Here is a 27,970-nt window from a genome sequence, read left to right as displayed (position 1 = left end):
CCTCTCAAGCATCTGATAAGACCAAAGAATATGAGACACCACAATGCCTTTCATTTGTCCCACTTGTATGAATGCCTGAAAAGTTTTTGTTACTGATACTCACAATAATATTTCTTACCAGGTTACTTTCAACTCCTCGTGGACTGCAGATAATGATATAATTTGAGCTGCTGTGAGATTGTTCACAAGTCATTTGTGTATTATTTCTGAATGTGGCAAAATCTGAAGTCTCAATCTAGAGGTGGGAAAAGGATTAGGTTGTCCTGATTCTCAGAAAAGGGTGTAGACTAGACAAAGATGTGAATCTATGATCATTGTATTTTAATGTTTTCCCAAAGCTTAAGCACAGCTTTTCCATGACTTTTCTGTAAGATTGAAGTGATATATTTTATTATATATGGTAATAGAGTTGAATTGAGTGTGGGAGAGCCATTGAAGTTATGTAAAATGAAGCTCATGTTTGTGTCACAAGAGATAAAAGGCTAAAATGGATGCATCGAAAGTGAACTTTACATGCCTTTTCAGTTTTTACCACAACATTTCCACTTTTAAATGAATCATTGATAATCACTGGGATACTCTTACCAGAAATGTACTATTTTTTTATTTATTTATTTTGTGTGTGTGTGCGCATGTGTGAAATGATCAAAATTGTGTAAAACTGTCACACAAATAGTAAAGGAAGTAGTAGGGCTGGGTGTATGATAGGAGGACAGCTTGTTTCAATGCACCATTTCAAAATAAATAAACACTAAATACACACGTAATCACATAATAATAAAGCCATGTGTAAGCACATATAGCTGATTTACAATAATAATATAATAGTATAGTGAGTGATTGTTGTCATTAGTATGTCATTTTAATAATCCTACATGACCAACTGACTGACAACTATTAAAAAATTTCATACATTACTGATTTACAACTAAAGCACTCAACAGATGCAATGATGTGCAAATGTGGATGTTACATATTTAAAGCATATGCTAAATAAAGATGAGTCATCCATGTGCTGTCTGAAAAAAAAGCAAAAAAATAAATAAAAATAAAAACCTGGTATAACGGTCAAACACTTGCAGGTCCAAGATGGTGAGATCAGAATTGGAATCCATTTTTGAAAAGCCTTTTGAATTGAAGAAACTGTTCAACTCTTGTCTAGCAGCAGAGTAGACAGAGTGAGTTTTTTATTTTTTAATTTTTATTGTTTTTGCAATGTCTTGTTGTTTAAACATTACTTCTAGGTACACAGATTACAACATTGATTTAATGATTTAACTGTTAACAATTAAGTTGTGTTTTTAATGTAATTTAGAATCAGCAGCATCACATAGTAACACTGATTCAACAACATAACCAGTGATTGTTTTTATTAATTTCAGTGTTGAATCAACAGGAGTGACAGAACCAACATCACAGCATAACGTTGATACAGTTACTTTACCATTGATTTCTTTTTTCAACGTTGATTCAACTGCAGTGATGTAAAATGAATTTCACAGTGCACCACTGATTCAGTGATATTATCATGGATTTTTAGTTGAAACTGAAAAATTGCTTCAACATTAACTGAGGGTGCAAAAGTGATATTAAACCAATATCACTTGTTAACATAATTTCAATGCAACTACAATTAATCCATCAACACTGACATTGTTTCAACAATTTTTTGCTATCTGTATTGATACAATGATAGGAATAAAATACAATGATGGGAAGACAGCTGAAGCAGCATCAGATCCAGTGCTCTGATCATGTTCATTTTTTATATTGTATCCTGGTTCAGCTCTATTACTGTTAAAGGTAAAAGCAAACTTTGAAGGACTGTAAACCAGGCAAACAATATATAAGTTAAAGTTGCTCTTTCAGAACTCTACACAAGGGAAATTGTAAGGAAATACTTTTTTATTGATATGGATCCATTACATCTCCTCCATGCTTCTATTCAATGGCTCCCATCTGGGAAACGGATGAGGCACACTTGGTTAAAAGCGTTGGTATAAATATAGAAAAATGTTTATCCCAACTGCTATTAGTATCTTAAATAAGAAGATTTTTTTGTTGTTTGCTTGTTTTTAAATGCATAAGCCTTTGTCAAAAACAAATGTATGTCCTTCTAGATACATTTTTTTATCAGAATTTTTAAAATGATCAATATTCTCTTATATAAGACTTGTTAAATGCAGTTTAAATATCAAATCTTCAAAAGATGTAAACTTTCCAAAAATATTTAATGTCAGCAGAGTTACTGCAGAGTTGGAATATGAACACACATGGTAAACAGAAATGTGGCAGGTTGAAATGGATGACAAGATGATGTAGAGTCCGTAACTGTGATGAATGAGATTCTGGTAGATGACAGATGACCAGAGCAACACACACCTAATCAGGGTAAGTCACAGATAGCTTGAACTCAATTAGGGATAAAGACTGAAGACACAGAAGATAAGTTGCACCACAGTTTCTAGTGAACAGGTAAGGAGTCCAGACAAAGTGGGTATCTGAGGTGTGTGCCTTTTATCTGTGTGATAATGAGGTGATTATTGATGACATGTGCAGAAGACCAACACTCTGGTGATTGGGCATTGGCAGACCCCGACCGCATGATGGGTGACCTCTTCCTTAAGGTGCAGAGCAATCTGGATGAGAATCGTGGAAATCGGTGAGGAGAATTGAGTCTAGAATGTCATCTCTTGGAACCCATGAACATTCTTCTGGGCTGTATCTTCCCAGTCACTAGATGGCCAAGATCTCTCAGACTGTATAGATGGTACCATCCTTCTGGACTAAAGGAAGTATGGTTCCTCCGTAGGGCCAGCCTCTGTAGGAGAAACAGAAATAGGCAAAATGTAGGGTTTAAGCAGTGACATATGAAAAGAAGAGTGAATCTAACGAATGATGGCGAAGGAGTCAGTGTATCTGGGACTCAGTTTTCTGCAGGGCAGATGCAACTTGATGTCTCGAGTGCATAACGTTTTGATCAGACTGAAAGATTGGAGTATTGGCCCTCCTTGTGTCAGCTTGTACCCTCTGACAGCACTCTGCAGATGATGGTGATCTATTGCTGGAACATCCGAAGGTTCCCCTGACGCCGGAAAAAGAGGAGGCTGGTAACCAAGTAAGTGACACACTGGAAGTGAGTCAGTCCAGTGGCAGGTTGGCAAAGGGAGTTTTGTGCATACTTGGACCAGCTCAAGAATTGGTTCCAAGAATTCTGGTAGTCATGGCAGAAGGTTCTCAGGAATCGCTCAATCTCTTGGATCTTTCTTTCCATTTGCCCAGTTAACTGAGGGTGGTAACCTGAAGAGAGACTCACAGTCACACTGAGGAGGGTAAAAAAGGCTTTCCATATTCTAGAAATAAACTAGGGTTCCCGGTCAGACACAAAATTTTCTGGAGTAGAACTGAAGATATAGCCGTGTTGTAGAGTGTCTTCAATATACCCCTTCATGGCCTTCTGTTCAAAAATGGATAAGTGGTATATTTTGCCGTAGGGTACTGGCTCACCCGGTATGAGGTCTGTTTCACAGGACAGGACATAACTTGGTCATATTGCAATAGCTATGGCAAAGAGGTTTTCTAGTTACTGATTGAACCTTGTAATGAGTTTCAGTGGCCCTCTTCTGGTGGTAGAGCTCTCTGGAGATTAAGTTTCTGGCTGACCCATAGTCGAGAAGGGTGTGGACTGGAACATAAACATTAGAGACAGAAAGACAGATTATGAGTTAGCCTCCTCTGCCACTCAGCTCGAGTCAGATTAGTACTATCCTGCTGCATGGGCTCTGTAACTGGTTCTGGAGGGCTGGTAAACTCTGACTGAAGATAATATGAGGATGATTGCTGGCCCTGTAGATCTTCTAAACATGGCTACATACAATGGGCTACTCAAATAAACAACTGAATACATTTTTGAGGCTGATGGTGCCGTTGAATGCAGCAACATATAGTCGCAGCCTGGAATTCAACCCCTGCTGATAAGTGGTAAGGAGTGAGTGCTCATTCCATCAGCTGGCTGCATCAAGGATCCCAAATTTAAGAGCATAATCCATTATTGATCATTTCCTTAATGAAGATTATATGACTGCTCACCTCAGGATGTGTCACTGGCAGGCCTGCCATAAACTTCTTTAAAATGGCTGACAAAATTCTCCAGATCCCAAATTGTTTGGGCCCATTGAAGTGCTTGCCCTGTCAACAAGGAGATGACAAGGGTTATCTTGGCTCTTTTGATGGTATAGAAATAAAGCTGCATCTCCAGGACAAGGGAACATCGCAGGAGGAATCCACTGCAATCATCCTCTGAGCCAGAGTAGGGGGTTAGATTGGCCATGATGAGCACACGTCAAACAGCTTCTTTTAATGGGTCCGGGTTACTCATAACTGTTGTTGGTTTGGACTTCTGTTACAAAATACCAGACTGGGAGGCAGATGAACAGTAGAAACAATAAAGATTTATTGTAGCACTGATAATGAACACATAGGAATGGTAAACATTAATGCGGCATGTTGAAATGGAAGACAGGACAATATACAATACTGTGTTGAAGGTGCTGTGTCGCAAACAGCTTATACTCATGAAAGAATACAGACTGAAGATGCAGAAGATACTCTAAAGATACACAGGATTTTCGAGAGAACAGTGGTTATCCAAGTGGGTATCCGAGGTGTGTGTCTTTTATCTATGTTATGATGAGATTATTGATGACAGGTGCAGAAGATGAATACTATGGTGAAGGTGCATGTTGTGATTGGGTAATGGTGGAGCCTGAAACTCTAGATGGCACAGGCTGATATGTCCTTAACCAATGTGCTAGCAATCACACTGTTCCATCAACAGCCAATGGGCTTAATGCTCAGTATTCAAAGACTTCAGCATTGTTTTTATTTTTAGCAGTCTGCAGCACACTTTCAGAAACCCTCCAACTTCCCCAGCTCCACCTGTATAGATCTGCTATGGGACAATTTCATGTATATTATATGTGCAGCAGAATGTCTGTGAATGTATTGGCAGTAGCAAGTCTCAGTACTTCCTCTGCAGTACTCAACAGCAGCAGCAGATATGTTCCGTCAAGACCTAATACATTATCATTGTCAATTCCATTACCATGTCAATCTCTCTGAGAGTTTTCGTGACAGATCTATAAACTTGGGAGGATTCTACTGACTAGTTAAGATGGAGCAAATGCAGTGATCCAGGAGGCGGAATGTAGCTTATGTTGGAGCCAAAAGTCAGCTGTGTTACTCGTGTGCCCTCAAACTGACAAAACCAATAACAGTTACATAATACATTTACATTTACATTTACATTTAATCATTTAGCAGACGCTTTTATCCAAAGCGACTTACAAATGAGAACAGTAGAAACAATCAGATCAACGAGAAAACAACAACGGTATACAAGTGCTATGACAAGTCTCAGTTAGTCTAGTACAGAACACGTAGCCAGGGTTTTTTTTTTTGTTCGTTTTTTTTTTTTGGAATATGATAGAAAAGAAAAAGAAAAAAAGGTAAGTACAAGTATTAGTTAGTTAAGTGCAGGCGAAAAAGATGAGTCTTTAGATGTTTTTTGAAAATGACTAAAGACTCAGCTGTTCGAATTGAGATCGGGAGGTCATTCCACCAGCTGGGAGCAGTCCAGGAAAAAGTCTGTGAGAGTGATTTTGAACCTCTTTGGGATTGCAACACAAGGCGTCATTCACTTGCAGAGTGCAAACTTCTGGAGGGTGCATAAGATTGAACTAGTGAGTTTAGGTAAGTTGGCGCCGTGCCAGTGGTCGTTTTGTAGGCAAGCATCAGTACCTTGAATTTGATGCGAGCGCGGCTACTGGTAGCCAGTGTAACCTGATGAGGAGAGGAGTAACATTGGCTGTTTTCGGCTCATTGAAGACAACCCTCGCTGCTGCATTCTGGATCAGTTGTAGAGGCTTGATAGTACATGCAGGAAGGCCCACCAGGAGAGCATTGCAATAGTCCAGTCTGGAGAGAACAAGAGCTTGGACAAGAAGTTGGGTGGATTGCTCTGACAGGAAGGGTCTAATCTTCCTAATGTTGAATATAAGGCAAATCTACAGGACCGAGGTCGTTGTAGCAATATGGTCTGTGAAGCTTAACTGATGATCCATCACAACTCCTAGGTTTCTGGCTGTCCTGGAAGGAGTTAATGGTTGACGAACCCAGCTGTATAGAGAAGTTGTGATGAAACGATGGGTTAGCTGGAACCACCAGCAGTTCAGTCTTAGTAAGGTTGAGCTGAAGGTGATGGTCATTCATCCAGCTAGAAATGTCACTCAGACAGGCTGAAATGCGAGCAACTACCGCCGGATCATCTGGTTGGAATGAGAAGTAGAGTTGAGTGTCATCAGCGTAGCAGTGATAGGAAAAGCCATGCTTCTGAATGACAGATCCTAATGACGTCATGTAGATGGAGAAGAGAAGCGGTCCAAGTACTGAGCCTTGAGGAACCCCAGTACACTGTAAAACCCGACAAGTAACTTAACTCAAACCGTTTGAGTAAACAGATATCCTTAAAAACCTGACAAGTTAGGTTTACTCAAACCGTTTGAGGAAACCGATTGCCTTAAACCTTTTAAGTTTTAAAACTAACACACTGTAAAACCCGACAAGTAACGTAACTCAAACCTTTTGTGTAAACAAATATCCTTTAAAAACATGACAAGTTGGGTTTACTCAAACCGTTTGAGGAAACCGATTGCCTTAAACCATTTAAGTTTTAAAACTTAATAGTTGCGAGTACTCTGAACTTAATTCAGTTGAGTTCACTGAAAGAAGATATACATTGCAATTAAGTAATTAAGTGCTTAATTGAGTGATAATTGAGCATTAGTGATGAACACCTGCTGTTAACAAACAGAATTACTGAAGAAAAGAGAGAAAGGAACTCCAACTGACTTCAGACACAGCCTCACTAAAACCTGACAAGTTATGTTAACTCAAACCGTTTGAGGAAACCGATTGCCTTAAACCATTTAAGTTTTAAAAACTAATAGTTGTGAGTACTCTGACCTTAATTCAGCTGAGTTCACTGAAAGAAGATATACATTGCAATTAAATAATTAAGTGATTAATTGAGTGATAATTGTGAATTAGTGATGAACAGCTGCTGTTAACAAACAGAATTACTGAAGAAAAGAGAAACACAAGAACTCCAACTGACTTCAGACACAGCCTTAGATAAAATAAACTGAAATAAAATACATTAAATCTCTCAAGATCTGATTAAACAACCCCACAAACAGCATCACCAGCTCCACTTATTAATAACCAGACTGACTTTATTTCTGTCAGACGTCTACAGAAGATCTGATTGAGAATTAACTAAGGTTTAGATGTTGATTTATGTTTTCATTTAAAGTAACCATGTTAGAGATCAGTGTTTGCTTTAGTTGGGCTCTTGACCATTGACTTTTGTCTTAGTTTTTTCTTTGGCTGTTGTAACCATTTGTTGTAACTCAAAAGCCCAGAGAAAATATCATCAGGTGTTATACACAACACACACACACTCTTAGAAGCTGCTTTTATCCAAAGCAACTTACAGTGCATTCAGGTTAGCATTTTTTTTATCTAACCAGTACCTAGATGTTGGTTGTTATACTGTATATTGGTGACGATAATTATTAAAACAAATGTTTGACAGTTAATCTCTCAAGAAGTCGGTGTTGTGTAATTAGTTGGATTGATTACAGTAAAAGTGATTCTAAGAGCCAGTGGTTCTGTAATAATCATTTAATATAAAGAACTTTCCAAACAGTTTGGTCTTCTATGGTGTCACTTAGTCACACACAGACATCAATAATCAGCATATGAACCTCAACAATGGTGACCATAAAAAAAAAACAATGCAGCAGAGCATGCTTAGAGCCATGGATGAGTTTTGTACTACAATAGTACCCAGCATGCATTGCAGCATGTTTTTTTTTGTTTTTTTTTTCGTAACCATTGTTGAGGTTCATATTCGGATTATTGATGTCTGCGTGTGACTAATTGACACCATAGAAGACCAAACTGTTTGGAAATTTCTTTATATTAACTGATTATGAAAGAACCACTGACTTTTTGAATGGCTTTCATTGTAATCAACTGAACTAACTTTAGAACACCTATTTAGTAAGATTTTGAACTCTGAACAGCTCCATAATTGATGATTATCATCACCAATATGCTGTATACCAACCAATACCTGATGATATTTTCTCTGGGTTTTTTGAGTTATAACAAACATGTTTCAAAAACACATGGTTACAACGTCCAAAAAAAAATAATCTAAGATCGAAATCAAGGGTCAAGAGCCCAACTAAAGCAAACACTGATCTCTAACATGGTTACTTCAAATGAAACAATAAAATCAACATCTAAACCTTAGTTAATTCTCAATCAGATCTTCTGTAGACGTCTGACAGAAATAAAGTCAGTCTGGTTATTAATAAGTGGAGCTGGTGATGCTGTTTGTTAACAGCAGCTGTTCATCACTAAAGCTCAATCAGCACTTAATTACTCACTTGATTACATAATTGCAAAAATTTAAAAACTTACATGGTTTAAGTAAAGGCAATCTGTTTACTCAAACGGTTTGAGTTACTGTGACTTGTCAGGTTTTACAGTGTAGCAAGTTGTTGTGACTTAGAAACTTCACCCCTCCAAGACACCATGAAGGATCTATCAGACAGGTAGGAGTTAAGCCACTGGAGTGCGGTTCCAGAGATGCCCATCTTTCTGAGGGTGGATAGGAGAATCTGGTGATTAACAGTGTCAAAAGCAGCAGACAGGTCCAGCAAAATGAGTACTGAGGATTTTGAAGCTGCTCTTGCCAGTCGCAGGGCTTCAGTAACCGAGAGCAGGGCAGTCTCAGTTGAGTGGCCACTTTTGAAGCCAGATTGGTTGCTGTCCAGGAGGTTGTTCTGCACAAGAAACATAGAGAGCTGGTTGAACACAGCTCGTTCGAGTGTCTTTGCAATTGAATGGAAGAAGGGATACCGGTCTGTAGTTTTCTAGAAGTGCTGGATTTAGAGATGGTTTCTTCAGCAGTGGGCTTACCCGAGCCTGCTTAAATGCTGAGGGAACTGTACCAGAGTGAAGAGAGGAGTTGATAATGTGAGTAAGTGAAGGTATGACCTGAAGAAGATTGGTCGATTGAAGGAGGTGAGTGGGGGGGATCGGATCCAGTGGGCAAGTAGTAGGATGACTGGACAGGATAAGTTTGGAAACGTCTGTCGCTGAGAGTGGAGAGAAGGAGGAGAACGAGTGAGCATTAGTCGTTGTGAAGTTATCCTCAGTCTGCGGTGTGGAGAATTGGTCACTGATGGTTCTTGTCTTATTTGTGAAGAAAACTGCAAAGTCATCAGCTGTAAGAGTCGATTGAGGAGGAGGTGGAGGCGGATTAAGAAGAGAAGAGAAGGTTTTGAAGAGTGTCCGAGCGTCACAACAGTTGTTAATCTTGTCATGGTAATATGATGTTTTAGCAGTGAAGACGTTTGCAGAGAAGGAAGAGAGGAGAGACTGATACACACTGAGGTCGGTAGAGTTTCTTGATTTAAGCCATTTCCTCTCTGCAGCCCTGAGTTTTAGAGCGATGTTCACGGAGTACATCGGACAGCCAGGGGGCAGATGGGGGTGGTGCGTGCTGGTCTAGACGACAGTGGGCAAAAAGTTGTACAAGCAAGAGGTCAGAGTGGAACAAAAAGTGTCCGTAGCACTGTTCGTGTCCAGAGCTGAAAACTGCGAGAGTGAAGGAAGTGAGGATGCAACCACAGAGGATAGGCGAGATGGAGATAGTGAGCGTAGGTTCCATCGAAAGGTGACCCGCGTTGGAGCGTGTGCCGCTTCAGGAGTAAGTGCTAGATTAGCAGTAATGAGGAAGTGGTCTGAGGTGTGCAGTGGAGTAACTAAAGTGTTGTCCACTGAGCAACAGCGCGTGTAGATGAGGTCCAGTTGGTTGCCCGATTTGTGAGTCGCTGTAGTAGAGACTCGCTTGAGATCAAATGAGGCGAGCAGAGTGTTGAAGTCAGCAGCCTGGGGTTTATCTAGGTGGATGTTGAAGTCACCAAGCAGTACCAGAGGAGTACCATCTTCAGGATAGTTTGATAGTAACACACCCAACTCCTCCAAGAAGTTTCCCAATTGACCTGGGGGACGATAAATGACCACAAAGTGGATTTTAACAGGGTGGGTTACAGTAACAGCATGTGATTCAAATGAACCGTGACCTGTAGGTGGTGGTTGAAGATCAAATTTCCAATCTTTCGATATAAGGAGACCAGTACCTCCACCCCTCCCAGTCGTACGAGGTGTGTGGGAACAAGTGAAATGAGTGGAGAGGGCTGCGGGAGTGGCAGTGTCCTCAGGTTTGATCCAGGTCTCAGTCAGTGCCATGAGGCTGAGACCAGAATGAGTAGCAATAGAAGAAATGAAGTCTGCTTTGCTAACAGCTGACTGGCAGTTCCAGAGACCAACTGGAATAGAGAGCGTAGTAGTAGAGGTCAGAGGGACAGGCCTTAGATTTGTCAGGCAGGCCTTCCTTTGACGTACATAGCGTGCTCTCCGAGTGTTAGTAGTGATAGTAGAGATCTGAAAGCACATAGTGACTACAAGTGACCAAAATAAGTATTTGAGGATGAGCTGTACAAAAATTGAAGGGGAGTAAAGCAATACTCAAGTGCCCTGTCGGTGTCCTTGCTCGGAGGAGTCGCGCAGGTAGAGTCGATGGTCTTTACACTCGTCGGTCTTCACACGAGGAGGCTTCACACGAAGGCTGCCGCGACCGCTGCCGCGGTGACACCTACCACTATATATTTGCCTGATAACCTGTGATTGAAGTCAGCTAGTCACGCCTCCCTATTTAGCAGACCGAAACTGTCCAGTCCCGCGATAGGCAAACGCAAAACCAAACGCCACAATTCACACGTATTTACCAGGGTAAGACACACAGTAATTAAAGAAAACCCCGGACATAAAACGATGATCACGCAGTAGTCTAATGAGAAAACGAGGCAAAAACACTTACAAACTGCTGTCCTTCTCTGTCGCTCGACTGTTTCTTCTGACAAGCGCTTACAAAAGAAGCTCTTTAAGTAGTTTTTACCGGCTTACTGGCTATTGTCACGCCTCCCTATTTAGCAGACCGAAACTGTCCAGTCCCGCGATAGGCAAACGCAAAACCAAACGCCACAATTCACACGTATTTACCAGGGTAAGACACACAGTAATTAAAGCAAAGTTTCCCTAGCAACGATGATCACGCAGTAGTCAAAAATGAGAAAACGAGACAAAAAACACTTACAAACTGCTGTCCTTCTCTGTCGCTCGACTGTTTCTTCTGACAAGCGCTTACAAAAGAAGCTCTTTAAGTAGTTTTTACCGGCTTACTGGCTATTGTCACGCCTCCCTATTTAGCAGACCGAAACTGTCCAGTCCCGCGATAGGCAAACGCAAAACCAAACGCCACAATTCACACATATTTAGCAGGGTAAGACACAGTAATTAAAGCAAAGTTTCCCTAGCAACGATGATCACGCAGTAGTCTAATGAGAAAACGAGGCAAAAACACTTACAAACTGCTGTCCTTCTCTGTCGCTCGACTTTCATTAATACTGAAAGAAATTAATGATGTGGCAAGCACTGGCTGGGAACTTCTGGTGTTGTGTGTGAGAAGAGTGATTGAACGTGTGGAGGTTCATATTTTAGTGAACTCTAGTGTGTCTTTCATTCATGCAGATTTCCTCATACCAGTTGCAGCTCTTTGTAACCTCCCATTTAGAACGGACTATGTGATGACCCATTCTGTGAATGGACACATACTGGATTCAGGATTCATCATCTTTTGTTTCCTTTTGGTACAGTTATTTTTTCTATAGTTAGAAAGTTCTCCTTCTTTGTTACCTGGGTTGCTAAATTATCCCACCTGTCGAGTAATGTTTTCTGGGTATACTTCAATACTTACACTGGGTAAATACTCCATGATTTGATCATTCATTTGTCGGTTCTCATCATATGCTTAATGTGGAATGTAAAATGTTCCTTGCAAGTGTTCTCCATGATTATTATTAAAACGGGATAGGGTAAGGGTTAGGGTTAATCTCTTTGGACTTCATATATCTGCCCATAAAATATTTCTCTGTCCACAACACCCTGCATATTTACACGTTAAAACGACTTCTTTCCAGTTATACTACTTGAACGTATAACTTTCAATATGACGTCTGACTAATAAATTCAAAACTGTTTTAATGCAAAGAACATATTCAAAAATACTGCTTTTGTTTTGAAATAAACACTGTGGTTCTTTTGCTCTGACACCTTCACTTGGCCTTCATATCTACATCATAATCTCTTACCCAAAAAGCAATAGTCATCAGTTCAGCTAACACTGAAACAGTTCATTTTGAATTGATTGGATCACATTAATTTAATGTTCTAAACCATTACATATTTTCTTTAATTAGAATATATTCTGTAGCAATACTGATTCAAGTATTAAGTTTGTTCTATTGTTTCATTTTATAATGCCAAAAGTAAAATAAAAATACCATAAAATATATATTATTAAACATAAAATGAATTGTGTGTGTGGGTGTATGTGTGTGTGTGTGTGTGTGTGCATATAAAGTCGAGTCAAAAAATATTGGCCCCCTTGGTAAATATGATCAAAAAAGGCTGTGAAAATTCATCTGCATTGTTAATCCTTTTGGTCTTTTATTAAAAAAATTCACAAAAATGTATCCTTTCATTGGATAATAAGAATTTAAAATGGAGGGGAAATATCATTATGAAATGAAAATATCTCTGAAGTACAGTCGTGGCCAAAAGTTTTGAGAATTACATAAATATTGGAAATTGGAAAAGTTGCTGCTTAAGTTTTTATAATACCAATTTGCATATACTCCAGAATGTTATGAAGAGTGATCAGATGAATTGCATAGTCCTTCTTTGCAATGAAAATTAACTTAATCCCAAAAAAACCTTTCCACTGCATTTCATTGCTGTCATTAAAGGACCTGCTGAGATCATTTCAGTAATCATCTTGTTAACTCAGGTGAGAATGTTGACGAGCACAAGGCTGGAGATCATTATGTCAGGCTGATTGGGTTAGAATGGCAGACTTGACATGTTAAAAGGAGGGTGATGCTTGAAATCATTGTTCTTCCATTGTTAACCATGGTGACCTGCAAAGAAACGCGTGCGGCCATCATTGCATTGCATAAAAATGGCTTCACAGGCAAGGATATTTTGGCTACTAAGATTGCACCTAAATCAACAATTTATAGGTTCATCAAGAACTTCAAGGAAAGAGGTTCAATTCTTGTAAAGAAGGCTTCAGGGCGTCCAAGAAAGTCCAGCAAGCGCCAGGATCGTCTCCTAAAGAGGATTCCGCTGCGGGATCGGAGTGCCACCAGTGCAGAGCTTGCTCAGGAATGGCAGCAGGCAGGTGTTAGCGCATCTGCACGCACAGTGAGGCTAAGACTTTTGGAAGTTGGCCTGGTGACAAGAAGGGCAGCAAAGAAGCCACTTCTCTCCAAAAAAAACATCAGGGACAGATTGATCTTCTGCAGAAAGTATAGTGAATGGACTGCTGAGGACTGGGGCAAAGTCATATTCTCAGATGAAGCCCCTTTCCGATTGTTTGGGGCATCTGGAAAAAGGCTTGTCCGGAGAAGAAATGCTGAGCACTACCATCAGTTCTGTGTCATGCCAACAGTAAAGCATCCTGACACCATTCATGTGTGGGGTTGCTTCTCATCCAAGGGAGTGGGCTCACTCACAATTCTGCCCAAAAACACAGCCATGAATAAAGAATGGTACCAAAACACCCTCCAAAAAGCAACTTCTTCCAACAACCCAACAACAGTTTGGTGAAGAAGAACAATGCATTTTCCAGCACGATGGAGCAACGTGCCATAAGGCAAAAGTGATAACTAAGTGGCTCGGGGACCAGAATGTTGAAATTTTGGGTCCATGGCCTGGAAACTCCCCAGATCTTAATCCCATTGAGAACTTGTAGTCAATCCTCAAGAGGCGGGTGGACAAACAAAAACCCACTAATTCTGACAAACTCCAAGAAGTTATTATGAAATAATGGGTTACTATCAGTCAGGATTTGGCCCAGAAGTTGATTGAGAGCATGCCCAGTCGAATTGCAGAGGTCCTGAAAAAGAAGGGCCACCACTGCAAATACTGACTCTTTGCATAAATGTCATGTAATTGTCGATAAAGGCCTTTGAAACGTATGAAGTGCTTGTAATTATATTTCAGTACATCACAGAAACAACTGAAACAAAGATCTAAAAGCAGTTTAGCAGCAAACTTTTTGAAAACTAATATTTATGTAATTCTCAAAACTTTTGGCCACGACTGTATATTCCCATTCATATTCACAATTTGAGCACTCCAGCATGATTATAAACATGAAATCATCCAGCTTTGGCTTCCTGTTTCACAGAAATATAAAGAGGAGGGAAAACAAAGCCCAAATTCCCTTAATCATACATCACAATGAGAAAAAACAAAGAATATATTTCTGATGTGTAGCAAAAGATAATTGAGAAAAGTGAAAGTGAAAGTGACGTGACATTCAGCCAAGTATGGTGACCCATACTCAGAATTCGTGCTCTGCATTTAACCCATCCGAAGTGCACACACACAGAGCAGTGAACACACACACACACTGTGAACACACACCCGGAGCAGTGGGCAGCCATTTTATGCTGCGGCGCCCGGGGAGCAGTTGTGGGTTCGATGCCTTGCTCAAGGGTACCTAAGTCATGGTATTGAGGGTGGAGAGAGAACTATACATGCTCTCCCCCCACCCACAATTCCTGCCGGCCCGAGACTCGAACTCACAACCCTTCGATTGGGAGTCCGACTCTCTAACCATTAGGCCACGACTTCCCTTAATAAATTGGTGAAGTGGCTTTAAGAAAAGAGCTAGAGCAGTGAAAATTCCCATTTCCACCATCAGGGCAGTAATTAAGAATTTCCAACCAACAGAAAATGTTACAAAACTGCCTGGAAGAGGACGTGTGTCTATATCGTCCTAATGTGCAGTGAGAAGGAGAGTTTGAGTAGCTAAAGACTCTCCAAGGGTCACAGCTGGAGAATTGCAGAAAATAGTTGAATCTCTGGTTCAGAAAACCTTTAAAAAATTGTCAAACAGAACCTACATCATCACATGTTGTTTTGGAGGGTTACAAGAAAAATTCTCCTAGCTCATTCAAAAACAAACTAAAGCATATTCAGTTATCAGACACGAGTGGAACTTTAAATGGGAATGGCTTCTATGATCAGATGAAACTAAAAAATAAGCTTTTAGCAGCAAACACTCAAGATGGGTTTGGTGAACACAGAGAAAAAAAGTACCCCATGTGTAGAATGAAATATACTGCTGTATTTTTGATGTTGTGGGCCTATATTTCTGCTGGAGGTCCCTGGACATCTTGTTTAGATACATGACATCATGGATTCTATCAAATACCAAACAGATAAAAAAATCAGTAAGTGACTGACTCTGTTAGAAATCTTATAATGGGCCATGTTTGGATCTTCCAACCGTACAATAACCCAAACGCAAACCTCAAAAACAACACAGAAATGGGTCACTGAGCTCAAAATCAAGCTTCTGCTATAGCCATTCCAGTCCTCTGACCTAAACCCTACAGAAAATGAGAGGAGTGAACTGAAGAGGAGAAGCACCAACATGGAGCTGGGAATCTAAAGGGTCTGGAGTGATTCTGGATGAAGGAATGGTCTCTGATCTCTTGTCAGGTGTTCTCTAACCTCATCAGACATTATAGGAGAAATTTTAGACCTGTTAAACTGGCAAGTGGATGTTTCAAAAAGTATTGAATAAAAGGGGGCTATTAATTAATTGTGGCCAATGTGTATTAGAGAAAAACATTTATTTCATAATGATATTTCCCCCCATTTTAAATTCTTATTATACAATGAAAAGATACATTTGTGTGAAATTTTTAAATAAAAGACCAAAAGGATTAACAATGCAGATGAATTTTCACAGCCTTTTTTGATCATATTTACTAAGGGGGCCAATATTTTTGGCCTCGTCATTAGATAGATAGATAGAATTTTTTAACAATCTATGTGATAATCATATAGGTATATGAATGTAGTATTTGCTAACAAGTCTATTTGCTAAAGAATTATATCTATCTATCTATCTATCTATCTATCTATCTACTGTATCTATGTGCACACACACAATACATGTTGTGTTTAATAATATATATTTTATGGTATTTTTATTTTACTTTTGGCATTAAAAAATGAAACAGTGGAACAAACATAATACTTGAATCGGTATTGCTACAGAACATATTCTAATTAAAGAAAATATGTAATGGTTTAGAACATTAAATTAATGTGATCCAATCAATACAAAATGAACTGTTTCAGTGTTAGCTGAACTGATGACTATTGCTTTTTGAGTAAGAAATTATGATGTAGATATGAAGACCAAGTGAAGGTGTCAGAGCAAAAGAACCACAGTGTTTATTTCAAAACAAAAGCAGTATTTTTGAATATGTTCTTTGCATAAAAACAGTTTTGAATTTATTAATCAGACGTCATATTGAAAGTTATACATTCAAGTAGTATAACTGGAAAGAAGTTGTTTTAATATGTGTAAATATGCAGGGTGTTGTGGACAGAGAAATATTTTATGGGCAGAGAGAAGAAAGGAAATGTTTGAAATCACAACCCAGCTAACAGAATTTTGTTACAATATCGTTCTCCAAATATTCAGTGTTGGTTCTGGGAAAATAAAAAATGTCCAATTTTCTTAACATTAGAGGAATGTTTTTAAAAAGTATGATGTTCTTAATTTTGTTCTTAGTTACTTAATTTTGATTTAAAATTCAGTATTCTAGGAACATTGATTTGTAACATTCCAAGAACATAAAAATGTCCAGTTTCCTTAATGTTAGTAGAATGTTATTTAAAGGTTAGTATGATGTCCCTGAACCATTCTTTCAATCATTCAAACACCCGCTGTGAACAAGCACTGAAAGAAAGAGACATAAGAACACAAACTACAACTTTCTTCAGACACAGCATTAGATGAACTGAAGATAAAATACATTAAATCTATCAAGATCTGATTAAGCAACTACACAAACAGCATTACCAGCTTCGCTTACAGTATTACTAACCAGACTGACTTTATTTCTGCCACACGTCTACAGAAGTTCTTATTGAAAAAAACAAACAAAAAAAAACATTTGTTTAAGGTCACCATCATGGAGATCATTGTGATCACTTTTGTTGACATTTCTTGATAAAGCAACTCAACGTGTCTGTTTTAATGACAGACAAATAACTCAACCAATGTGGAAAAAAAAAACTTGTAATACAATTGTTGTACATTAGATGCTGAATGTTGATGTTTGAGAGTGTATAAACACTGTCACTGTTAACTTCTTGTTTAAAACATGTTTTGTGTCATTAACACACTCACAGACAAAAAACATTTGACGTGTGAAACACAACAATGGTGACACTTCATGCTAGCACTCATGGCTCCCAGCATGCATTGCTGCCTTTTTTTTTCTTTTCACCATTGTTGAGGTTTGTATGATGAGTGCTGATATCTAAGTGTGATGTATTAAACCTTTGAATAGTTTTGGACAATCTTACAGAAATCATTAAAGTTTGTAAAAATTATATATTTATTTCACATTTGAGTTTATTACTTCTTTCTCAGATAACATGATAAGACAATTGTCTAAATTACTTAAAAGCAGTCATTTGGTTGATAAAGTTTGAAAGTTTTTCTAAAAACACTTGCAATTGCTGCAAAAAAAGCAACTCTGTGTAAGTCAAGGGTCAAGAGCTCAACTAAAGCAAACACTGATCTCAATGATGATGGTTTAAACTACATTTTCAACAAGAGGTCAACATCTAAACCTCTGTTAATTCTCAATAAGAACTTATGTAGACGTCTAACAGAAATAAAACCAATCTGGGTAGTAATAACTGAAGCTGATAAAGCTGTTTGTGGAGTTGTTTAATCTGATCTTGAGAGATTTAAAAACTTTTAACTAAAATTCATCTAAAGCTGTGGCTGAAGAAAGTTGTAGTTTGTGCTCTTATAACTCTTTCTCTCAGTGCTTGTTCAAAGCAGGTGTTTGAATGATTGAATGTTTCAGGAACATCATACTAACCTTTAAATAACATTCTACTAACATTAAGGAAACTGGATATTTTTATCTTCTTGGAATGTTACAAATCAAGGTCCCTAGAATGTTGAATTTTAAATCAAAATTAAGTTAACAGAACATTTGAGGAACATCATACCTTTTTAAAATGTTCCTCCAACATCAAGAAAACTGGACATTTTTTATGTTCCTAGAACCAACACTGAATATTTGAAGAACATTCTTGTAACAAAATTCTGTTAGCTGGGAATATACCATTCTTGCACTACTGAAATCACAAGGTACCATATAACAAAATCAACTAGTAATTTTTGCAAACTTAGGTTACATTTTATTTTGATAGTCCACTTTAGACATTCTACTAACTATAAGTAACTTTGTAACTACATGTCAACTAATTCTCATTAATTTGCAACAACATGTCTACTAACTCTCAGAGTAGACTGTTATGGTAGGTTTAGGGTTAGTATAAGTTGATAATAATTTTATACTATTTTTGTGTGTCTGTGTGTGTGTAATGTACAGTGTACACTATGTAGAAGGTCATTTCAAACACAGTTTTTGTTCACTATATTTTAATCAGCAGGAACCCAGTGTAAGTATTGTAGTGGTTGTTATTGTATCATCCACCCCGTCTCCTGCATGCAGCTGCACTACTAGCAGAGCGCTAGTGCTGTCCTCCTGGTCTTGAAGGTTGTTCTCATTTGCTGATGCAATAGTGTGTCCATTCAGTCGGAGTTGAGCACAAGCAGCAAATGTGCCGCCAGCATCACTATAAACTAGGCATGGGCAAACTCGGTCCTGGAGGGCCAGAGCCCTACAGAGTTTAGCTCCAACCTTGATCAAACACACTTGAACACGCTAATCAGTGTCTTCAGGATTACTAGAGGGCAGAGGTGGGACTTTCAAGTCACAAGCAAGTTTTCAAGCCATATCCCAAGTCCTCAAAGAGTTAAAGTTAATGAGATAATGAAGTGACTAATTAAATGATGATTGCATTACACTGTAAAAAGTGATTCTCTATATTTACTCAATATAATTGTGTCAAAAGATTACAAGCAATATTATTAATTCAATTTAACACATTTTAATTAATTAGAATTAACCATTCAAAATGAGTAGAATAACATGAAAAAAATAAGTAAAATTTACACAAAAATATTGATTTAATTGGACAAAAAACAAACAAACAAAAAAACACTATGCTAAAGAATACTATGTTATGCATGCCAGGCCAGTAGTTGGCGATCATGAAACACCCTTTGAAAACAATATAATCATGCACATGACGTCAACCTTTTTACAAATTCACATTTTTTGTTGCTTACATAGATATGATACAGGCATTATGTTCAAAAGGTTGTGTCTTAAGGCCCCCAAAACAGAGTTATTGAAGACGCCTAAAGTTCACGAACAGAATCACTGAAGGAAAAAAAAAGTAAATTATTGGTTACCATTATAGTGGTAAGTGTTTGCTTTAGTTGGGCTCCTGACCCTTGATGATTTAATAATTCATTTTGTCTTGCTGTTGTAACTCAGTTATAACAGCTAGACAAGCTAAGAGAAAAGATGATCAGGTGGTTATGCTTTTACATAATCTTTGTTTTGCCTGGATAGCTGAACTCATTTAGAGGCTGATATCGGAGTTAAATTAACATTCATTATAGCAGCGCTGTGATTCAACAATAAAAGACCTGGAATTTTCAGAATAATCCAGAGTTTAAGAATTCTGATTAAAACAAAGAGAGGGGAACCTTTTTTTGGCACACAGTGACATCAAGAACCAGCGTATGAATCTCAAAAATGGTGAAAAACAGCATATACAGATGAACTGTAAGCATCACAAAACAAGCTACTAAAGAATTGTTGCTCATAATTTATTCATGCTGCAAAGCATGATGGGAACGATAAATGAGTTTTGATTGGTGGAACCCAGAATGTAGTGCAACATGCTTTTTGAATGGTCACCATTGTTGAGGTTCTCAGGCTGATTCTTGATGTCCGTGTGCCTAAATAAAAGATTCTTTTCCTTTTTAAAAAGGTTTTGATCAGAAGTGCTTCTAAGAGTCTCTCTGATTATGCTGTAAATACCAGAACTTATATTGTACAACCACAGGGCGCCTGTTATTGACAAGACACACCCAAGTCAGAAACCAAATGATGATGTCTAAACAAATAACACCACCTGATCTCATTTCCTTCTTGGCTTCTCTAGCTGCTGTATCACAACTACAGCAAGAAAAAAAAATGTTAAAATTTTTAAGGGTCAAGAGCCCAACTAAAGCAAACACTGACCACCGTAATGGTAACCAAAATTTTGATTTTTCTCCTTCAGTGATTCTGTTCGTGAACTTTAGGTGTCTTCAATAACTCTGTTTTGGGGGCCTTAAGACACAACCTTTTGAACATGATGCCTGTATCATATCTATGTAAACAACAAAAAATGTGAATTTGTAAAAAAGTTTGACATCGTGTGCATGCATATAATGTTTTCGAAGGGTGTTTCATGATCGCCAACTACTTGCCTGGCATGCATAACATAGTATTCTTTAGCATAGTGGGGTTTTGTTTGTTTGTTTGTTTGTTTTTTTGTCCAATGAAATCAATATTTCTGTTTAAATTTTACTTAATTTTTTCATGTTATTCTACTCATTTTGAATGGTTAATTCTAATTAATTAAAATGTGTTAAATTTAATTAATAATATTGCTTGTAATCTTTTGACACAATTTTATTGAGTAAATATAGAGAATCACTTTTTACAGTGTAGTGATGAACACCTGCTGTTAACAATCAACATTATTGAAGAAAAGAGAAACACAAGAACTACAACTGACTTCAGCCACAGACTTAGATGAAATCAACTAGAAAATTAAAGCTGCAAGCAGCGATGAAAGGGCCCTCTCACCCGGGCTTAGGTGAACAGCAAACTTTGGGAAATATGCTTATAAAATGGTAAATATTTGTGGCAAATTTCCTGTTGCCAGCAGGTGGGGCTATGACTATAAATCAATATTGGCCTTAAGATGAGTTCAGGCCAGAACTCTTATCAAACATGTGAAGTTTGGGGCAGATCGGACATTGTATGCATGAGTTACAACAACTTCCTGTTTCATAGTATCAATAGCATGCTTTAGAACTTACTAAGTGTTGCTAGCATGTTTAAGAATATTTCTAGTATGTTTAGCACACTAAAATAATGGCATATTTTACTGTGTTGCTAATAGTGAATAACAATGTAAACCATGTTACTTCCTGTTGCCAGTAGGTGGTGCTATAACTATAATGAAATATGAACATGAATATCTTCAGGCCAAGACTCTAATCATAAATGTGAAGTTTGAGGCTGATTGGACATTGCATGCACAAGTCACAGTTATGTTCTGCTTCACTGCATTAATAGCATGCTTTAACACTTAGCTACATGTTGCTAGAGCCTATTTAATACTTGTTGATGCTTTTTATTATGTTGCTAGGGGTCCACAACAGTATTAAACGTCACTTCCTGTTGCCAGCAGGTGGCGCTATGACTATAATCAAATACGGGCATGTAGGTGTGTTCAGGACAGGACTCTTATCAAACATGTTAAATTTGGGTCAGATTGCACACTGCATGCCTGAGTTACAGTAACTTCCTGTTTCACTGCATTAATAGCATACTTTAGCACTTAGCTAAGTGCTGCTAGCATGTTTTAGTAAGTTTCTAGCATGTTGACAGAGTATTAAGTTTAGGGCAGATCGGACAATGCTTGCCTGAGTTACAACAGCTTTCTGTTTTATAGTATTAATAGTATGCTTTAGGACTTAGTATGTGTTGCTAGCATGTTTTAGCATGGTTCTAGAATGTTGCCAGCCTATTTAACACTTGCTAATGCTTTTTATTATGTTGCTAGGAGTCCATAAAAGTGTTAACCATGTCACTTCCTGTTGCCAGCAGTTGGCACTATGACTATAACTGAATTTTGGCATGTAGATGTGTTCAGGACAGGACTCTTGTCGAACTTGTGAAATTTGGGGCAGATCGGACATTGCTTGCCTGAGTTAAAGCAACTTCCTTTATCACTGCATTAGTAGCATGCTTTAGCACTTAGCTAAATGTTGCTAGCATGTTTTAGTATGTTTCTAGCATGTTAGCAGCCTATTTATCACTTGTTGACACTTTTTAATATGTTCCTAGGAGTCCATAACAGTGTTAACCATGTCACTTCCTGTTACCAGCAGGTGGCGCTATGACGATAACTGAATTTCGGCATGTTGATGTGTTCAGGACAGGACTCTTGTCAAACGTGTGAAGTTTGGGGAGATTGGACATTGCTTGCCTGAGTTACACCAACTTCCTGTTTCATGGCGAAACATCAAACTTTGTCAGGCCGCCAGGGACACGCCCCTTGTCGAAAACCTCACCAAATTTGAAGATGATCCGATTAAAACTGTCGGAGGAGTTTGTCAAAGTACGAGGCATGAAAATGGCAAAAACTGCACAAAAATCGTACAGGAAATTCAAAATAACGTACTTCCTGTTGGGTTTTGGATTTTGTACCAAGAGACTTTTTTGTAGGTAATGGTGTAATGATTTTCATGCATGTACGTGATACGCAGCCCGAGGCGCACTCCGTTGAAATTTAACAGGTGGCGCTATCGAGCCATTTTGCCACACCCACTTCTGAACCTATATCAGATATAAATTTTCGCCAATTCTGGGGTCTCATTTATAAAACTTTCCGTAGATTTAATCCTAAAAGTGTACGTAGGCAGAAAAGCTAGAATTTGCATACGCACAAAAGTTTTCAGATTTATAAAACCATGCGCACGCCAGAACCTGCGCAAAAATCCCTTTATAAATCCCAGTCAGGGGAAGATTGTGTGTACGTGCATCTCCACCCCGACTCCTCCCCGAAATAACCATATATGGAGCTTACAACGCCTAGTTTTACTATGCATAACCTCATCTGCATATCATTTCCATGCATATTCACACGCACGTGACACCATGTTTAACACAGAGACAGTAGGGAAATAGTATCCTATGTTTTAGAATAAATATATGAAAATATCCATAAAAACAACATGGTTTCAAGTAGTTCTCAGATATATTTTAGATGATCTCATTCTTTTACACTGGCCAAATAGAATTTCAATTATTTCATATTAAATGTATGCATTTTTGCTGATGAGATAAACATATTTTAGCTATTTTAGTGAAAACAGTTAAGCCCATATTTATTGCAGTGTACTGTCTGATTTGGCGCGTCACTGATAAAGTATTGTAAAAAGGAATCTTACCGTTTTCTCTTAGTTATGTCCTTCAAATATAGTGGAATTTTTCATAATGTTGTAGAGATGAATTTACACGACATTAACCCCTCTGTGCAGCTGTGGTTGTACAGTAATCCCTCAGTGTCCGCAATAAAATCGCAGTAAGTGCGCATCATTGATCATTGTTCTCGCTAATATATTACTCATAACATGTGATCTGTAGTTTAGTTTTAAGATTAATTATTGTGAACCTATAGCACTCCTCGCTGTCATTAAAAAATAACATTATGTTTATTGTTAATGAAATTATGTAATTATGCTGTTTGTAAAATTATGTAATTTCAGTGTTAATCTCCTTTAATGCGAGTGGAGTATTTAATGTAAATGTGTATCTCGACATGAAAACAGTTTAAAATCGTTGTTTACTTCATTACTTTTCTCAGTCTATGAAAAAGAGTTCGTACGCATGGTTTATAATGTCCGTATGGTGCGTACATATTTACGCCAAGTTTATTTTTTATAAATCACGATATGTGCGTGGAAAATTGCGTACGCATATATTTTGCCCATTTTGTGCGCACGCAACGTTTATAAATGAGACCCCTGATGCGTGTGCAAAGTTTTGTGAGTTTTGGAGCATGTTTAGGCCCTCAAAAATGCAATTCATTTCGGAGAAGAAGAAGAAGAAGAAGAAGAAGAAGAAGAAGAAGAAGAAGAAGAAGAAGAAGAAGAAGAAGAAGAAGAAGAAACGGAGCAATTCCAAGAGGGTCCTCGCACCATCGGTGCTCGGGCCCTAAAAATAAAAATAAATAATGAAAACACAGATGCCACCATAATTTTGGTCAAGGCTTGCTTTAGTTGGTCGCTTGCCCCTCTAATTCAAAGTAGTTTTGATTTTAAATAATTGCAATGAATATTTCACAGCAATATTTGTACATTGCTGAATCAAACCATGAAATAGCAGGTGAGTTTATTATTTCTGATAGTAACTCATGATGAATGAACATCATGAAGTGGTCTCTCTCTTTGGATTATTGAACTAAAGTAAAAAAGTCCCACTAAACAAATGCCTCTGTAATGTTTTGATATTGAAGAAGAAAAAAAGAGAACTGTATCTGCTAAGGCTTTTAGATATGAAAACTTATCAAATGATCCTCAACAGTGGTGACAATAATTTTTCATACTGCACTGCATGATGGGAGTTTTTACTATGGTGTTACCCAGCATGCATTGCAGCATGAAACATCTTATTTATTGACACCATAGTTGAAATTCACATCCAGGATCAATATTACACCATAACCCTAAATGAAAACTGAAATCAAAAATATATAATCATTAAAAACATAAAAAATTAATTCACTGCAACTATTAGATTAGTGCTTTGTTTGTATGCTGTAGTTTCGCAGGGCTGATTATGCAAAGCTGAAACATATAAATCAACAAAAGTATTATTTTGAGTGAAAAATCATTTTGATTGCAATCAGGCCAGCTCATATCATCACATAAAAACAACTAATATATATATATATATATATATATATATATATAATATATATAGAATTTCTTCCAAAAAATTATCTTTGCTGGTGTCCAAACAAAGAATTCTATCTTCACATGCATTGTTACAGAGAGGGTCAAGGGTCAAGAGCCCAACTAAAGCAAACACTGATCTCCATGATGGTGGCATCATTTTAACCAGTAAAACATCAACATCTGATCCTCTGTTCATTCTCAATAACAGCAGGTGTTCATCACTAACGCACAATCATCATTTAATTAGTTACTTAATTATCTCATTTACTTTAACTCTTTGAGGACTTGGGATATGACTTGAAGACTTGCTTGTGATCTGAAAGTCCTACCTCTGCTAGAAGGCTACAGGCAAGTGAGTTTTATCAGGGTTGGAGCTAAACTCTGCAGGGACATCGGCCCTCCAGGACAGAGTTTGCCCATGCCTGCTATAAAGTGTTTGAGCCAGGCTATAGATACCAGAACGTGGTGCTACAAAAGCACCAGTGTCGGTGCTATAGCACTCTCCCAAGTTAACTAATACACTGCTATACTTCACCACAGAGTCTTCACGATTTGGGCCAACACAGAGGCGTTTGTCAGTAAGAGCCACAGAGAAGGCACTGCGACTGGCTGTGCAAACATAAGAAAAGGGAAACAGACTTGTTAAATTTTAAATTAAATATTTTGGACTTTCTGCATTTCTGAAATTATGATTCCATCACTGTCGGCTACATGAAGAATATTCTAAATATTCTGAACATTCTAATAACAAATGCTAACAGGTAATTTTGAAACCTAAATTTGTTAAAAATGTATAAAGATATTTAAAATAAGTACAAGAAACAGGCGAACAAGATTGCTACAAATGGTTGTCTCACCACAAATATTGTTTAACACTGAATGAGCTCTCTTCATGTTCCTCTGCAGCTCATTTAATGTCATGTTGAAAAACATCTCGAGCTTCCAGATCTGATTTTGCATCAGGCAGCATCCACATGACACCACATCAGTCAGACATGCTTCAGAGACAAAGAGACAAGCATCATAATTGCTCACTACCCTGATGCCTGAATTTTCATTGTCGCTTTTTTTTTATGATCTTTTAAATATTATTATTTTTTAAAGTCACCATTCTCATTGGTGTCAACTTGACTGTCGTTTCCCAAACCACTCCAGGAAAAAACCCTGTCTTCTTCAAATGCACATACCAAGAGGCTTATGATTACAAGGTCTAAAACACGTAAAAGAAAGTTATGTACTGTACATTCAGGCAATGCTGTAAATAAAACACATTTATATACATGCATATACAGGTTGAAGGCTTTAATTTAATTTAATTTAAACACATTTATAGTCATCTCACCCCTCATTTCTGCTGATATCTTTTGACTCTGAAAACGATGTGTTAACGTCAACTCGAGTAATCCTGGCTATAAAGGCTAGACAGGCCCCACCTCTTGCCTTTCAGGAGAAATGGTATGGGCAGGGCCTTTTGTGCATGTTTTTTATCATGCAATAAAGTCCTGAATATAGGGCAAGTATTATTTTTTAGCTAAAGCATATCATGTTATTCCCATGGCTGTTTTCTGTAAGGTACCACTGACGCTTATGAAGAGCTGAGAGATGAACTATAACAACAACAAAATCCAAAATACCTAAATGATCACTTGCAGTTTGAGTATGACATGATTAATTTTGACTTCTCAGCTAAGGTAAATGATAAATAATATTTGGCAAGGCACCTAAATGACAGTTGTAACAGGTAGTTGACAGAAAATTCAAGTTTGATACTTCCTCAATAAAATTGCAATAAATTAAATAGACCAATCTTTTAGCTTAATTCAAGACATAAACATCTACTGTTGTGTTTGGCTAACTTTTTTGCAGTTTTGTTGCTGCATGGTTCTGAGTTTGGTGTTTGGAGCTCTGCAAAGTTTTATTTTTGTAACTGTAATGATAATGACAAGAAAATTTGCATAAATAATGGTAATCATTAGTGTTCCCTTTCAGTCGGTCATTATGAGTCACGTCGTGACAGATGAATTGGGGATCTTGCTTAGAGAGACCAATCCACTTTGAGTGTAAACTAAACAAACAAATGCATATTGGCATGCGATGATCACAGCATGAGCATAAAAAGGCAGTCAGTGCAACACATACTCAGCTTTTCACTTCAGAGCCACGTGATCTAATCATTTTGCTCCTGACTACTCTACTGAGGAAAGAAGACTGAACGAGTTCAGCATGCTCTTTGGAGTTCTGGAGTTGGCGGTACAGCGCTTCAGCGGTGATGGTTTTCCCGTGTTAAGTGAGTTGCACACAGCAGGCTGCACTCCCCCTGTTTTTGTTGCAGGCAGCCATCTCCCCTGTGTGCTTCAGTACGCTAAAAGAGCATTCATGGGTGTGTCTTTTTAAGACAAAGTTGAGTCTCACAACAGACAATGTATCACCTGTGCGTTTCTGTATGCGGTCATTATCTGGCATCGCATGATGGTCATGATCGCTGCCTCACATGTCTGGGCATTAAGCATGCTGAGGTGGTGTTCGTGGATGAGTCATGTTCTCATTGTGGAAAGATGTCCATTTTGGAGTTGCGGGCCAATCTCCGTTACCTCAAAAGGCACGGAGCTCAATTTCCTCTGCCTTGATCTAGTTCTTGTCATGGCAGCAGTCAGGCGGGGCTGTTTCAGGTGGTGGAATGTGTGGTCTGAGGCTAACAGTGATGGCAAATCCTTCAGGGAACCAACCATTGCTCCTCTTGCACTACACAACTAGTTGAGCTGCCAAAGGAATGTGATGGGCCCTCTACAATGAGTGTACCAGTATTATCCTTTGACGCTCCTCCCGACGATTGGATATCGATTACTAAATTAGAGGGTGAGCTGGAGCTTTCTGGAGAGGAAGATTAGGAATCAGATCCGGAAATGACGGCTATGCTTTACCGGGTGGCTGTGAGGGTAGGGCTTGAGAGGAGACCTCCACAGTGTCCCGAGCCATCAGGGTTGGATGATTGGTTCTTCA

At 38.2% G+C, this 27,970-nt stretch overlaps 1 protein-coding gene across 1 annotated transcript; it reads right to left on the bottom strand.

Moving 5' to 3' along the window:
• Positions 1-18,758: 18,758 nt before the first annotated feature.
• On the bottom strand, positions 18,759-26,315 carry LOC122147618. Its single transcript, XM_042770708.1, has 4 exons — positions 26,079-26,315; positions 25,828-25,968; positions 25,387-25,579; positions 18,759-18,951 (listed from the first exon to the last, which is right to left on the bottom strand). Exons 1-4 carry the CDS (start codon positions 26,254-26,256, stop codon positions 18,759-18,761), a joined length of 705 nt encoding a protein of 234 aa, XP_042626642.1. The 5' UTR covers positions 26,257-26,315.
• Between the last annotated feature and the right edge of the window lie 1,655 nt (positions 26,316-27,970).

Source organism: Cyprinus carpio, chromosome A15 (genome assembly GCF_018340385.1).
Source record: "Cyprinus carpio isolate SPL01 chromosome A15, ASM1834038v1, whole genome shotgun sequence".
Lineage (NCBI taxonomy): Eukaryota > Metazoa > Chordata > Actinopteri > Cypriniformes > Cyprinidae > Cyprinus > Cyprinus carpio.
This window is presented reverse-complemented; position numbering and strand designations above follow the sequence as displayed.